General features: G+C 42.7%; 1 protein-coding gene across 4 annotated transcripts in view; it reads left to right on the forward strand.

Moving 5' to 3' along the window:
• The window catches only part of LOC114050541 (CCR4-NOT transcription complex subunit 10), a 66702-nt gene that overhangs the window by 21858 nt on the left and 31435 nt on the right, over window positions 1–13409 (forward strand). For all 4 annotated transcript variants that reach the window (XM_027872315.1, XM_027872317.1, XM_027872316.1 and 1 more), the window contains 8 exons: window positions 2361–2455; window positions 2987–3148; window positions 3253–3403; window positions 5850–5995; window positions 7542–7628; window positions 8151–8234; window positions 10480–10597; window positions 13082–13231. In XM_027872315.1, the coding sequence (XP_027728116.1) occupies window positions 2361–2455; window positions 2987–3148; window positions 3253–3403; window positions 5850–5995; window positions 7542–7628; window positions 8151–8234; window positions 10480–10597; window positions 13082–13231 (993 nt within the window). The remainder of the gene's footprint in view (window positions 1–2360; window positions 2456–2986; window positions 3149–3252; window positions 3404–5849; window positions 5996–7541; window positions 7629–8150; window positions 8235–10479; window positions 10598–13081; window positions 13232–13409) is intronic.

Genomic DNA, 13409 nt, shown 5'->3' on the forward strand with positions numbered 1-13409 from the left:
CTCAATCATGTTACTTTAATGGTATGTTAGAGGAAAATGTATTGTACCATTAATAAATGAAAGGTTTTCAAAATATTAATTTTTTTCATCCTTTAATCCTATTATATCCTACTATATATATATACATAATTATTAGTACTGTAGTGTATATAGATACAGTTTATAAATAAAATCAATGTCAAGATTGTGTGCTCAAAGATTTTGTTACTGATTTTGTTCCAGAAAAACCTGGAAAGACTTGTATGGTCTGATGCTGAGATTTTTAAAATTTTGGACATGACTGGTCCATATATAAAAGAAATGGGAGGCTGCCCCCTGGTGGCTACATTGAGAATGCACAGGAGGAACCACAAGAAAGTGTAGAAGCAGTAGGAGGCCCAGGGTGCTTGGGGTAAGGCAGAAGAAAGAGGTAAAGATAGATCCAGGTTTAAGACTTAGAAGAAGATGAAGGTGATGGTCTCTTGAATAGAAAGGGAAATTAGAGGTGGGACGAGTTTTGGAGGGAAGACAATGAGGCCAGGTTTAGATGCTAGCAAGATATCCAGGTGGCTGGATCTAGTGAAAAGGTGAAACTACCAGCCTAGAGATTGGGGAGAAGTCAGGGGCACACAAAAATATTTGTAGATGGGTAATATGTATTAATTAGGGGCAGCAGTGTAATTCAATGGATAGAGCACTGGGACTGGAGTCAGGACTCATCTTGCTGAGTTCAAATCTGGCCTCAAACACTTACTTGCTGTGTGATCCTGGGCAAGTTACTTAACCCTCTTTGCCTTAGTTTCCTTGTCTGTAAAATGAGCTAGAGAAGGAAATGGGAAACCACTCCAGGATCTTTGCCAAGAAAAGTCTGATATGTTCTGACATGACTGAACAGTAATATATAATATGTATTAATTATAAACATTTACTTGTTAATCTTAGAGATTAGAACTTTTAATATTTGTTTCTTTACTACCTCCTTCCTAAAACAAAACTTCTGTGTTTTGTGAATAGGGCTAGGGAATATATATTTTTAAATATCAGTAATTATGCCTTATAGACACTAATACATGATTTACAGACAAAAGAATTTTGAAGTTTATTTAAAAAAAACAAAACCAAAAAACAAGAAGCTTGTTGTCTCCAAAGAGTGATTTAGATTCTTATCACTCATCTAACATCAAGGCTCAAAATTCCAAAGGGTTGAAAATAGGGGGAAAGGTTCCCTTAGGCCAATTAATCATTCCACCAAAATATAAGGTTAGCCCTAATCTGTAAAAACCAAATGTGAGGTGGGGAGCGTGCTCCCTGATGAACAGTGGCTGAAAAAAATGGCTGGAGTTGTTTGTAACAGTTTTTTTGTTTGTTTATTTATTTATTTATTTTTGACCAGGCAACTGGGGTTAAGTGACTTGCCCAGGGCCACACAGTTAGTGAGTATCATGTGTCTGAGTCTGGATTTGAACTCAGGTCCTCCTGACTCTGGGGCGGATCCTCTAGCCACTGAGCCATTTAGCTGCCCCTGTTTGTAACAGTTTTAAAAGATGTTTCAGCATCTTTCTTGTCTTCAGTAGAGCTCACAAATTTTTTTCTGAGATTTTTTTTTTAATCCTAACCTCAGGAAAAAAAGATCTTAACTTGAAAAAAGAAACATATCATAGTGAAATGTGTTCTTCTTTCAACTCTTACTAAAAATGGCGGCATTGCTTTTCGTTATATTGTCACTAAGCAACGGAAGCTTAAGTTTTACTTTGGGGTAAAAAGAGGAAGTAGAGCTACAAGTGGTCTCCCAGGTGGGGAGAGCCCTGTCAATTCTAACAGTCCCTGATTTTTTTTTTTTTTCATCTAATTTCTCTGGGCTTCAATTTCCTCATTTGTAAAGTAAGGAGGTTCTATCTCTAAAACTGTATCATTTGAAATGACTCAGAGATGAGGAGCTAGCCTGGCTTTCTGTTGGTACAGCAGCAGAACTACAGATTCGTGATCCTTGTGGGCAGGGCCTGCTTATTATGTATCTGATGGAGCACTTGAAGCAGGCTTCAGAAAATGCTTGTTGGTTTGTTGATTGTAGATTTAATATGTAGATATGTTTTATGGAGCACAGTATCTTAAAATTAGTACCTTTATCATGAAAAAGTTTTAAGTTCTCAAAATAAGGGCTGGTGAAATTTCATTGTGTTTGACCACTGACTTCAGAAAAGGGAAGTGGTTTCTAATTTCATTTTTCCAAGTGATTAACAATTGTAGTTAAAAAGGATGCCATTTGTAAAATGTCATTATGACTGTAATTAGGAATAGGAATAAACTAAGAAAAAAAGTTTTTAATAAGAAAAATACTAGAATGTTTTTGATTTCTAAAGAATATAATTTTGTCTTTATAGATCAAGGAACAGAGAAACATGAAGGAACAGTTTCTACTTCTGGGATCACTGATCAAGAGAAGGAATTATCAAGCAATGCTTTTCAAGCATTCATGGTAAGAAAATATTTCATGTTAATCTCTGAAACTTTTGAGAAACTTCTTTCATATTGGACATTCTTTGTTGCTTTTAGGAATACTGTCTTTGATAAGCACCTGAGAGTATAAGTTTTTGTGAAATTTGAACTTCTTTAAAGACCATTGAAAGGATTTGGAAGAGCAACTTTTTTTCGTTGTATTGCTTGTACAAAACCAAAAGAGCTATTCTCTGATGTTTGTTTTCCATAGACTTTTGAACTTTTTATTTAAATTCAGAATTGGAATTTCTTTGGTCTTGGGCCCACTGACAATGTTGTGTACCTTTGGCATTTCCCATATTAGAAGGGTTAGGGGTTTTACCTCTTGGGAGTTTAGACTCATCATTTCTCTTGGAGAAGATATGGCTTAGTAACGTGACTTCAGGCTTGTGATCAACCTCTCTTTTCATTAATCTGAGGGATTTTGTTCTATCATGATGTGCGTAAAATCATTTTTGAAACTCTTGGTTTACAAGGCTAGAGTGTAAGTCACTGTGTGTGCCCTTTGTAGGCTGGGAATTATGAAACATGCCTGCAGCACCTGGCCAGCCTGCAGGACATCAATAAGGATGACTACAAGATTGTCCTGAACACAGCGGTGGCCGAGTTCTGCAAAAACGAGCAGACGACCACCGATCACCTGCGAGCAACGCTGAACCAGCTGAAGAATCAGGTACGCCGGCGCGGGTCAGCGTTGTTCACGTGGCCAGTTCCATTACGCTGGCTGCCCCTTATTTTCTTGTTGTAAATCAGAAAGTGTGATGGGCTATTTTTCAGGTCCATTCAGCTGTCGAAGAAATGGATGGCTTAGATGATGTCGAAAATAGCATGCTCTACTATAATCAAGCTGTTATTCTCTATCACCTGCGCCAGCACACTGAAGCTATATCAGTCGGAGAGAAACTCTATCAGTTCATAGAACCTTTTGGTACGTCATTGATTGAAGCAAGTAATTTTTCACATGTTTTCTCTGACTTAAATTTTTTAGTTCATCAAATTCTTGAATAATTTATACTAGGACATTCTGGCTGTTTCCTCTTTGATTGTCCCTTCTCTGTCTCCTTTGCAGACCCCTTTCCTCGTTCTGACCTTGCAATGGTGGTGGGCTCTCGGCTCGATTCTCTTCTTGTCGCATGCCCCATGTCTTTAGCCTTGACATCTCTGCTGAGCCCCAGGCCCACATTTCCTCTGGGTGTCCCCTGGCCTCTCAGACCCACCGTACCTAAAGTGGGACCTAACTTTATCCTCAAACTTGCTTATCTTTCTGACTTTATTTTCTGTTGATGCCTGATCCACCTGTTTGAAACGTAGCTGTCTTTGACTTATTTCTCTCCCTTCCAACATCTGATTAGGTGACATATCCTATCGGTTCTGTCACTGCAGTTTTCCCTTCTCTCCTTCCTTTCCCACTGCCCTCGTACAGGCTTGTGGGACCTCGCGTCTGGACTACCGCTACAGGCCTAGATGCCCCAACCTGTTCTTGCTCTAGTCGGTCCTTCATCCTGCTGCCAGGTGAATCTGTCTTTGCCGATCTGGTCACGTCATTCCTCCGCTGAAAACTCTTTTGGGAGTCCTGATTGCCTTACTCGATAAACTCCTTTGCTTGGCATTCCAGGTCCTTTCAGTCAATCATTTGATCAGCTAATAAACATTTGTTTAATGCCTGCTGTGTGCCAGGCACCGTGTTAAGCACTGGGGATACAAAAAAGGGCAACAGGCAGCCCCTATTCTTAAGGAGCTTACAGTCTAATGAAGAAAACAACAGGCGAGCAAATACAGACAAAGCAGTGCTGTGCCGCCACCCCGTCCTTTCCAGTGTTACATCATGCCCTGAGCTCCCGCCCAGCTGGACCCCTTGTCTTGCCTTACAGCTTTCACAGTGTCTGCCTTTGCTCACGTCATGTTTTAATTAGAAACAGATTGCCTTTTGTCTTGGATTCCTGCCTTTCAAGAGCCCACTGCTACACAGTTCCATGAAGCTTTGGCTTCTCTCCATTTGCCCTTGCCCTTTCCCACTACGTGGGAAACACGCTTTCTCTCCTCTCAACCTTCTCCAAACTTTTTACTGTCTTTCATTTGGTCACCATGTTCCATTTCATGTTGTATTTGGGTACATGTTATCTATCTCCTGGTTTGTAAGAGGACAGATGTCATGATAGTTTTTATATCCCTAGCACCTAGTAAAGGGCTTTGAAAATGTAGGCTTTGAGTAAATGTCAGTTCAGTTGAATTAAGCTGAGAGTCATTGTGGTAACAAGTTATTTCCTAATGATGAGAAGAAGTGTAAAAAAGAAAAGATATGAAGGCATTGCCTTCTATCGGCACAGTTTTGGGGGAAGCTGAAAACGTTCGTTCTATTTTTCTTCTGTCTTTCTTCCGGCTCTCTGAATGCCTGAACATGTTTGCTGGGTCATGGTTGGCGAGACTTTACAGCTTTGACTCTCTCTCAGAAAGCTTGTTCCTTCCTACGAGGCTTCAGGGCATTGAGGGAGGAGATTCTGGGCCCTTTGGGGGCATACAAAATCCTTGTGGGGACTTTGGGACAAGGGGACAAGGGAAGGAGCCTAGAATTGTCTCATCTCCTAACTAACCCCTGGGCTGCTTGCAGTATGTGAAAGCAATAAGACACCCGGGGGGAAGAAGGAGCTGGGAGCTCTTTCTGTGAGATAGGGGACAAAAGAGAGGGTCAAGCACAGAGGTGAGTAGGAGAGAATGCTCCTATTTTCCATTTTGAAAACTAAAAAAATAGGTAATTCCAATTTGCTTTAATTTCATTTGTTAAGAAAATTTGTTATAATTGCATGTGAAACTGATGGTGTTGGCAATTCCAGACAAAGAGTAGGCTTCAAAAATACCGCCTGTCTGAATCCAGCAGTAACACCCACTTCTCGTGCCTCCTCGTACAATGCTGTCCTTACTGTAGCAGGGGGTCAGAACCTTTCTGTGTGTCTGGCACCTGGACCCTTTTCTTTGCTCTCAAAAATCATCTTTTTAAGTGCATAAAAGTCAGATTGCAAAGGGAAACAATTACGTTGAAATCAAAGCCTAACCGTTTTTCCATCCAAGTTCATAGACCCCCTGAAATCTTTTTCCTCACGCCTTGAAGATTGGTTAGGCCCTAGATGAAGGACCCCTGAACTTGACTCTGTTACCCCGTGGGAGGCTGGTTCGAGGGCAGCCCTGGCTGAGACTTTGGAGGCTCAGGGGTATGGCGTCCATACCGTCTTCAGGGATCCAGTTGATGGTCACGGGCCCTGCATAGAGTGTGGTGGCGGGCTGGAGTAGAGAGACCAGGAGACTGGAGGGCGTATTTGTCCTCATTTGCTCAAAGCGCATGTCTGTCTTCATGTCTTCTTGTCTTTTGTGTTCTGTAGAAGAGAAGTTTGCACAGGCCGTGTGCTTCCTGCTTGTGGATCTATACATTCTAACTTACCAAGCGGAGAAAGCGCTGCATCTCCTTGCTGTCCTAGAAAAAATGATCTCACAGGGCAATAATCACAAAAACGGGAAAAATAACGAGGTGAGTGGTCTGAGGCAGACGTGCCAAGCACAACTGAGGACATCTCCCCCATTAACCCGGCTCCTCTCTGGGTAGCGGTCAGGCCTGGTAGTAAGCAGCTGCTGTGTAAGTAGCTGCTGAGCATTGGAGACAAGAGTCCCAGCTCTCAAGAAGCTAGTAGCATAATAATGGGGGGGACAGCACTCTAACAGAGGACAGCCAGGTGGCGCCAGAGTGCAAGAAGACCTGAGTTCAAAATGGACCTTGGGCTCTTACTAGCTGTGTGACCCTGGGCAAGTCATTGAAACTTTGTTTGTCTCAGTTTCCTCATCTGTAAAAATAGGGATAACAACACCATCCTCCCGCCCAGGGTTATTGTGAGGGTCAGATGAGATAATAATCATAAAGCACTCAGTGCCGAGCCCAGCACACAACAGATGGTGTAGTATAAATGGTAGCTGTCGTCGTCATCATCGTTATTAAATATGTACAAACAAGCTATGTACTGGGTAAATGGGAAACAGTCAACAAAAAGGAGGGGTAGAATTAGAAGAGATTGAGAAAAGCGTCACGGGGCAGGATTTGAAGGAATCCAGGAGAGGAGAAGGGAAAGCCTTGCAGGCCTGGGGGACAGTCGGTGAAAATGCCTGGAGCCTAGAGATGGAGAGTGGCCTTGAGGAGCAACCTGGGGCCTGTGTCACTGGACAGCGCTGGGAAGGGAAGAGGGGCTGGGTCACGAAGGGCTTTGAAGGCCCACCAGAGCATTTGGTGTTTGCTCCTGGGGGCAAGAAGGAGCCATTGGAGTTCACCGAGTGGGAATCAGAGAGTCGGACATGGTCAGACCTGAACTTTAGGAATATCCCTTTGGTGGCTGAATGGAGGATGGCTTGGAGTGGGGGGACAGTCAGCATCAGTTATTGCAGGTCAATGCAGTAATCCAGATGTGAGGTGATGAGGGACTGCCCCAGGGTGGCAGCGATGTCAGAGAAGAGAGGGGGGTGTATTCGAGAGATGTTACAGAGGCAAATTGACAGGCCTTGGCAGCAGCGTGGATAACGGGGTTGAGAGACAGTGATAATTGGCCCTCTACAGTAATTGGCAAGTTAAAAGGGGAGAGGGTTCGGTGGAAAAATCATGAGTTCTGTTTGGACATGTCGAGCTGCTGTTGATCTGAGGGCTGAGCCAGAGTCTTGGATGTCCCCTTTGACCAGGGTGGTGGTCATACCTGGAGTGCTTGGCTTTGTTAAGGAGATACTTATCTTGTCCCCTGATTCCTTCTCCTTTATTGTACAAGCAGTAGGCAGGGAAGAGGTTCCTTTTTGTTTGTAAATAAACATCTTCCTTGAGTTCTTGACATCACCCTTTGGTACCAAAGAGGGAGTCAAAAAAAAGTGACTTCATTTGAAGGTCTTTATGCTGTAGTACTGAGACCTGGACAGCAAATCAGCTTGGATTGCCTGGGGAGCCACCTTATTTTTCAGTATTTGTTATCATGTTTTTAAAATTTAAGATGCAATTAAAGCCTGATTAAATTCTGGTTTATTTGTTTTCTTCAATTTTTGTGCAGTCAGGAAACACTGCAGGCAAAGAGGGATCGAATCACAAAGCGGACAGTGGAGCCTTAATAGAAGCAGCAAAGTCCAAGATTCACCAGGTGAGCTGATGTCAGAGATAGCTTCTGCGTAACATGTAGTCAGCCTGGTGATGGAGCCTAAGAAAGGAAGAGCGTTCATTATTGGGAAAAGTAAACAACGGAGAAACAGTTGTCTTTACGCTTGCAGAGCATTACTGAATTTTTGTGGTCGATTTGTGGTCCTAACTGTTTCGCTTCAAGTGTCACTAATAAAGAGGCATTTTTAGTGGTTGTGTCCCCCAGGGTAGTGGGGGGGGGTAGCGAGCACAGGGGCTACACAAAAGCCCCCCACGATTGTAACAGAGAACTGAAGATGACTTTGGTTTGGAGCCTCAGCACAGCCTTCATTCCTGCTCTGTTAGTGTGCTAACTTTGCTCCTAAGATAGGAAGGATTTGAGATCATTTTAAAGTGACTTTTTAGCATTAACTTTACAAATGTGACGTTGCATTTTTACTCTCTACCTCATAAAGTTAAGTACTGTTTTGTGATGTTTACATTCACTGTAGTTCTCATGTGAAAACTTTTCCCTCCAACTGTGCAGTATAAAGTGAGAGCCTATATCCAAATGAAGTCTCTGAAAGCTTGCAAAAGGGAAATCAAATCTGTCATGAATACAGCTGGAAATGTAAGTGTCTCCCCTGACTTTTCTCTTTTTTGTCTTTTCTCTCTTAAGGGCATGCTGTGTATACTTACCTTTATTTTCTTGGAGAATGGTAATTCCTTGTTAAGGAAGCTTTAAACAGGTGATTGTAATGTGGCCTGTTCCCGTTATCAAGGAAAAGCCAGGCCAGCAAAGGGCCAGCGCTTAGCTCTTTTATGATGGGGCTTGGGTTTTTTGTGTTTCATAGAGACCAAAAATTAAATCTGAATCACTTCTTTAAAGCACCTTTTAAAAATAATTTATTATAAATTTAGCCTTTTTTTTCCACCCAGTGGTGTAGGGAGCTCCTTATGAGGAAACCCATTTCCAGGACCCAGTGTGCAAAGTGAAGTCAAGTGACTCACCCAGGGCCCCATAAACGGTGTGGGAGGGGTTAGAACTTGAACCCAGAACTTGTGTGCTCTCTAGCCAGCTCTCCAGCTGCCCTGCACACTAGAAACACTCATCTCACATAAAACCTCATCGTGTAGCAGTAGAGAAGTGAACACATTAGCAGAAAATAAATACTAGCAACCTTTTTGTACTAGAATCTACCTCCCCAGTCATAGCTACATGCGGCCCCATCGTAACTGAAATGTAATCGTGCTTTGTATAAGCCCAGATTTCTGTTGATCTTTCATTGCTGAAGCACCTACCGCAAGGGACTGTAGCCAAGACAGTGAGCCCTGAAATTTGGCCCACTAACCACCTGGATGACTCTTGATGGCATCCAGGAGAAATGAGAAGCAGGTTGATGCTTTGGGATGGCTTCTTAAAAAACTTGAAAGGAGAGGATAGAAAGATGTGAGGTCTTGTCCAAGGAGGGCTGGAAGCAAAAATAAGTCAGATTATTTGAGTGGGTGGAGGAAAGGGGGAGTTGAGCCCTAGACTAGAGAGTCTGGGTAAAGTCACCCTGGGAGCTGCAGGGAGACAGCAGTTTTTGTCCAAGCCCAGGGGTAGATCTGAAGCTTTGCCAGAAAAGGTTGGCTTCCTTGGTGATCAAGAAGCTGTTAAATGTATGAGAATTTGAGACAGATGAGGGAGCCAGGGTGTGGAAGGGCTCCTCAGAAAGCCAGATGGACTGAGATATTTGAGCCCTAGTATCCTGAGAGACTGGGCTGGGGATTCCCCTCTTGGGTCATTCGATGCCTAGGGTTTGCTCTGGGGGTATGTGTGTTTTACGTAGGTTACAAGTAGGTTGGACCACAGTGGGTACTGTGAGGAGGAATTACAGGAGCAGAAGGCTGTGATTGCAGAGAAAAGGGGGGTTGGTGTAAATGCCTTGCTTCTTTGGGGCTGGGGCAGCAGCCAGTTCTTACACATGGAATTGGGGAGGCGGCCTGTGCAGTGTGGCGGTGCTTAGACAGATCCCTTTGGTTACATCTCTAAAAAGAATGCACAGTTCTTGAGTGAGTTCAGGACAATTATGATTTACCCCTCCATAAATTAAGATTTGCCCCTGTCTTGTTATTTATCTCCCTACACTCAGACACACACACACTCTCTTCAGTAAATCTGTGCCTATTTCCTTTAATGGCACATGGTAATCCATTCATGCCTTCTGGTGTGGTGTGACAGTAAACTCCCATAGTGAAGCATACCCAAAACACACATCTGCGTATTATCTTTTCCCCTCAGATGTTCTGTCATTTGGAGTTCTCCTTCACACTTAACACACTCTGCTTGATGAGACTTACTTGTATTACTTTCCCCCACTCCAACTCAGTTATACGCTCTTTGAATACAGGGCCTGGCTGTGAGTGTGCTCCCAGGATTTTACGCACTGTGGGTGCTTCATAAATGTTGAATAAATGAACAACAGTGACTTTGTCTCCAGTGATTTAGAAAAGTATTTAATTCATGTATATTTAGAAATATATAAGAGATGATCAGTCTCTGTGGAGACTATAGAAACATTAAAATGGTTGTTAATCCCAAATCAGTGATATAACAAGAAGATCCCTTTGATACACTGTAAAGCATGTACTCTTAAACTGTGTTTTGGTTGTTTGCTCTGTTGTGGTTAATTGTGTGTTTTGACATCTACTTATTAATTCCTATAGGAACAAGAGACTTAGAAACAGATAGATATTGAAATAACAAGCGACAAACAATAGCCTCAGTTTCCTGTGCCATAACTGTGTGAATTCATTGCTAACATGTTAGTATAGTAATGGAAATCTGAACTCATGTCATACCTCTTTAAGTTATAACTTGTGTTTTTTTACAGTCTGCTCCTTCTTTGTTTCTTAAAAGCAATTTTGAATATTTAAGGGGCAATTATCGAAAAGCAGTGAAATTGTTAAATAGTGCAAACATTGCTGAACATCCAGGATTCATGAAAACAGGTAAAAGAAAATCATGAAATTTGAAAAGTCTGTATTCTTGCTCTTCTTTCCCTTACTATGTTCTCTGTTCACAGACACTTGTTGAGAATGACTTCTAAATGGGTAATTCTAATAGTGCCTCATAGAGTCAATAACTTTCGGAATCTCTACTTTGCCTTATCCCAAACTCTTGGGATTTCAGTTGATTGTATACTGATTCCTTGTTGTTCAGTCATTCAGTTGTGTTCAACTCTTTATGGCCCTGTGGACCAAACTGTCAAGGGGGATTTCTTGGCAAAGATACTGGAGTGGTCTGCCATTTCCTCACCTGGTCAATTAAGGCAGAGGTTAAGTGACTTGCCCAGGGTCACACAGTTAATACGTGACTGAAGCCATATTTGAACTCAGGTCTTCCTGACTCCAGGCCCAGTGCTCTATCCAGTGAGCCAGCTGGCTGCTTCCTCATGAATTCTAGTGGCAGCCCAACTTTAAAAATGTTTTGTCTTTGCAAAGACTGCCATCTCAAATAGTGAATAACTTGAGGGTATATTTGGAATACAGGGCTGAAGACTAAGGACAGCAGTAAGTCAGATGAAAGTTCTAAAATCTAGGTCATCTCTCATGGTCAAACTAACCCAGTTGTGAATTTCTGTTCTGGGGATGTGAACCCCATTAACTTGTCCTGCTGGTGTGAGGCAAAGGGCAGGAGAGGGGAGGGGTCACATAGAAAAAGAAGGTCTAATGAGGATTCCTTCCTTTTCATTTCTCATCCTCTTCCTCCTTAAAAGTAATGTGTGTATTCTATATAAAATATATCTGACACATTGTTTGTAATCTCAAGAAATGGTAAAAAAAAAATGACTCCCTAAGTCCTTGTGAGTGATGAGTCTTTGGTGTATATTTTACAAATGAGTAATTAACTGACACACAGTTACACTTAATAAAACTTCCAAAACTGTTGTCTTGGAAATAAGAATTTTTTAAAAAATAGGTTGGTGGTACTGAATAAGTAAAGTATAAATATTTTCTTCCAAAAAGGTTGAATTTCATAGATGTCACTTCTAGTCAGCTAGTAGCCATTTTTCAAAATAGTTTATTCTTGATTTTTCAGTGGAATTAGAAAAATAACATGAATAATTCAAAACCACAGATAAACCAAAAATTCATTTTCGAATGCAGTCAGCGTCATACTTGGGCATAAATACAAATAAATTGTCAGATTGACACATGTGTAGATGTTTTTCAATGCCTGCTTTGACCTTGGCCATCTCCAGAGCCAGCCAGGCAGCAGTGTGCACGTGGAAAAAGAGGCAGGGAAGAGGCCACTCTGGGGCGCTCCCTTAGTACAGACCACGAATGCTTGGCCAGTTGGCCTCCAGCGTCTTTTAGCTTCTCAGCTAAGACACTGGTTGACATTATTACTCTTTCTGTTTGCTCTTTGCAGGCCTTTCCATTGAGAAAGACTTGTGTTCTCTCTCTCTAAAGAGGGATGGAGTGTAAGATTAGCTCATTTGGAGAATTGAGAAATCCCTCCCCACTCTCCTCCTCCATCATCAGGCTGATCCTTAGCTTCAACCTGAAAAATAGTGTGGTTTCCTCCCCGGGGTTCCAACTCTTGGGGAGCTTCCTAGTTTGTGAGTGGAGTTTTTATCATATGATCCTAATTTATGGAGTACTAACAGGAAATATATTCAAAGTCAAATATGTGAGTGCACACACACATACGTGTACATGTGTCAGATCACTGGTATTTTAAATGTCTATGCCTCTGGACCACTTCCTTAGCACAGATCATCATATAATGATTTTACATGTAGCCACAGGTTTTGTGTAGCAGTTTTACAGGTAGACCTCATCTAACATTGCCTCACCACACAGAGTTCACAGTGACGTCACTAGCACATCGTAATACCCAAGCCCTCTCGTGACATCGTGAATCTTGCAGGGATGTGGTTCTAGGCACCCGCATGCCCATCTGAGGGGCTAATTGCCATCCTTCAGAGGGTGTTTCACCTGATGCTTTGTTTTGTCAGAATCTGTTGATGAAGATGGAAGGGCTTTCCCTGAATCTTGCCTGTATTAGGGTATTTCCTTCAACTTTTACAGCAACCACTAGACTTGAGGATGAGCTCCTCCCCCACTACCCTCTGCTGTGCCTCATCATGGCATCAAGTGGCCCTCATTCTGGCAGGCCTGGCCCGCCAAGCACAAGGGGTGCAAGGGTTTGGAGGAGGGTCCCAGTGATGGTCCCTGGCTCTGCCAGCTGAGGACCAGCCCCGTGAAGTACACAGAGCCTCCCATCAGCATCTGGCTGCATCCCTCTCCTGCATCCCTCAGAATGCAGACCCTTGAAGTGGCCTAGCTCTGCCCGTGCTCTGTCTGTGCCCCAGAACATAGCCTGCCCCATCCCACAGGGGAGGCAGGAGCCTGGGCAGCTGTTGGGGGCGTCTCCATTAGAAGATATCGTTCTGGCCTCACGCAGTTTGGTGTGTTTGTTTTTCTCAGGTGAATGTTTAAGGTGCATGTTCTGGAACAATCTGGGCTGCATTCACTTTGCCATGGGTAAACACAATTTGGGAATTTTCTATTTTAAGAAGGCTCTCCAAGAAAATGACAATGTGTGTGCCCAGCTCGGAGCAGGCAGCACAGACCCGGGTAAGTCTTCTTTTAATGTGCTGTGGCTGTGCACGCTGCTGGGGGAGCGTGGGGAGGAATTGGGGTTTTGTTTTTTTCCCAAAAGGACTTTGTCAGCATTGAGAGATGAGGATCAATAATCATTGAGAGTGAACCTGTGGGGGTGCTCGATTGATTAATTTCAAATAGTAAACCAAAA

The sequence above is a fragment of the Vombatus ursinus genome, unplaced genomic scaffold (genome assembly GCF_900497805.2).
Source record: "Vombatus ursinus unplaced genomic scaffold, bare-nosed wombat genome assembly UNPS02014799.1, whole genome shotgun sequence".
In the NCBI taxonomy this organism is placed as follows: Eukaryota; Metazoa; Chordata; class Mammalia; order Diprotodontia; family Vombatidae; genus Vombatus; species Vombatus ursinus.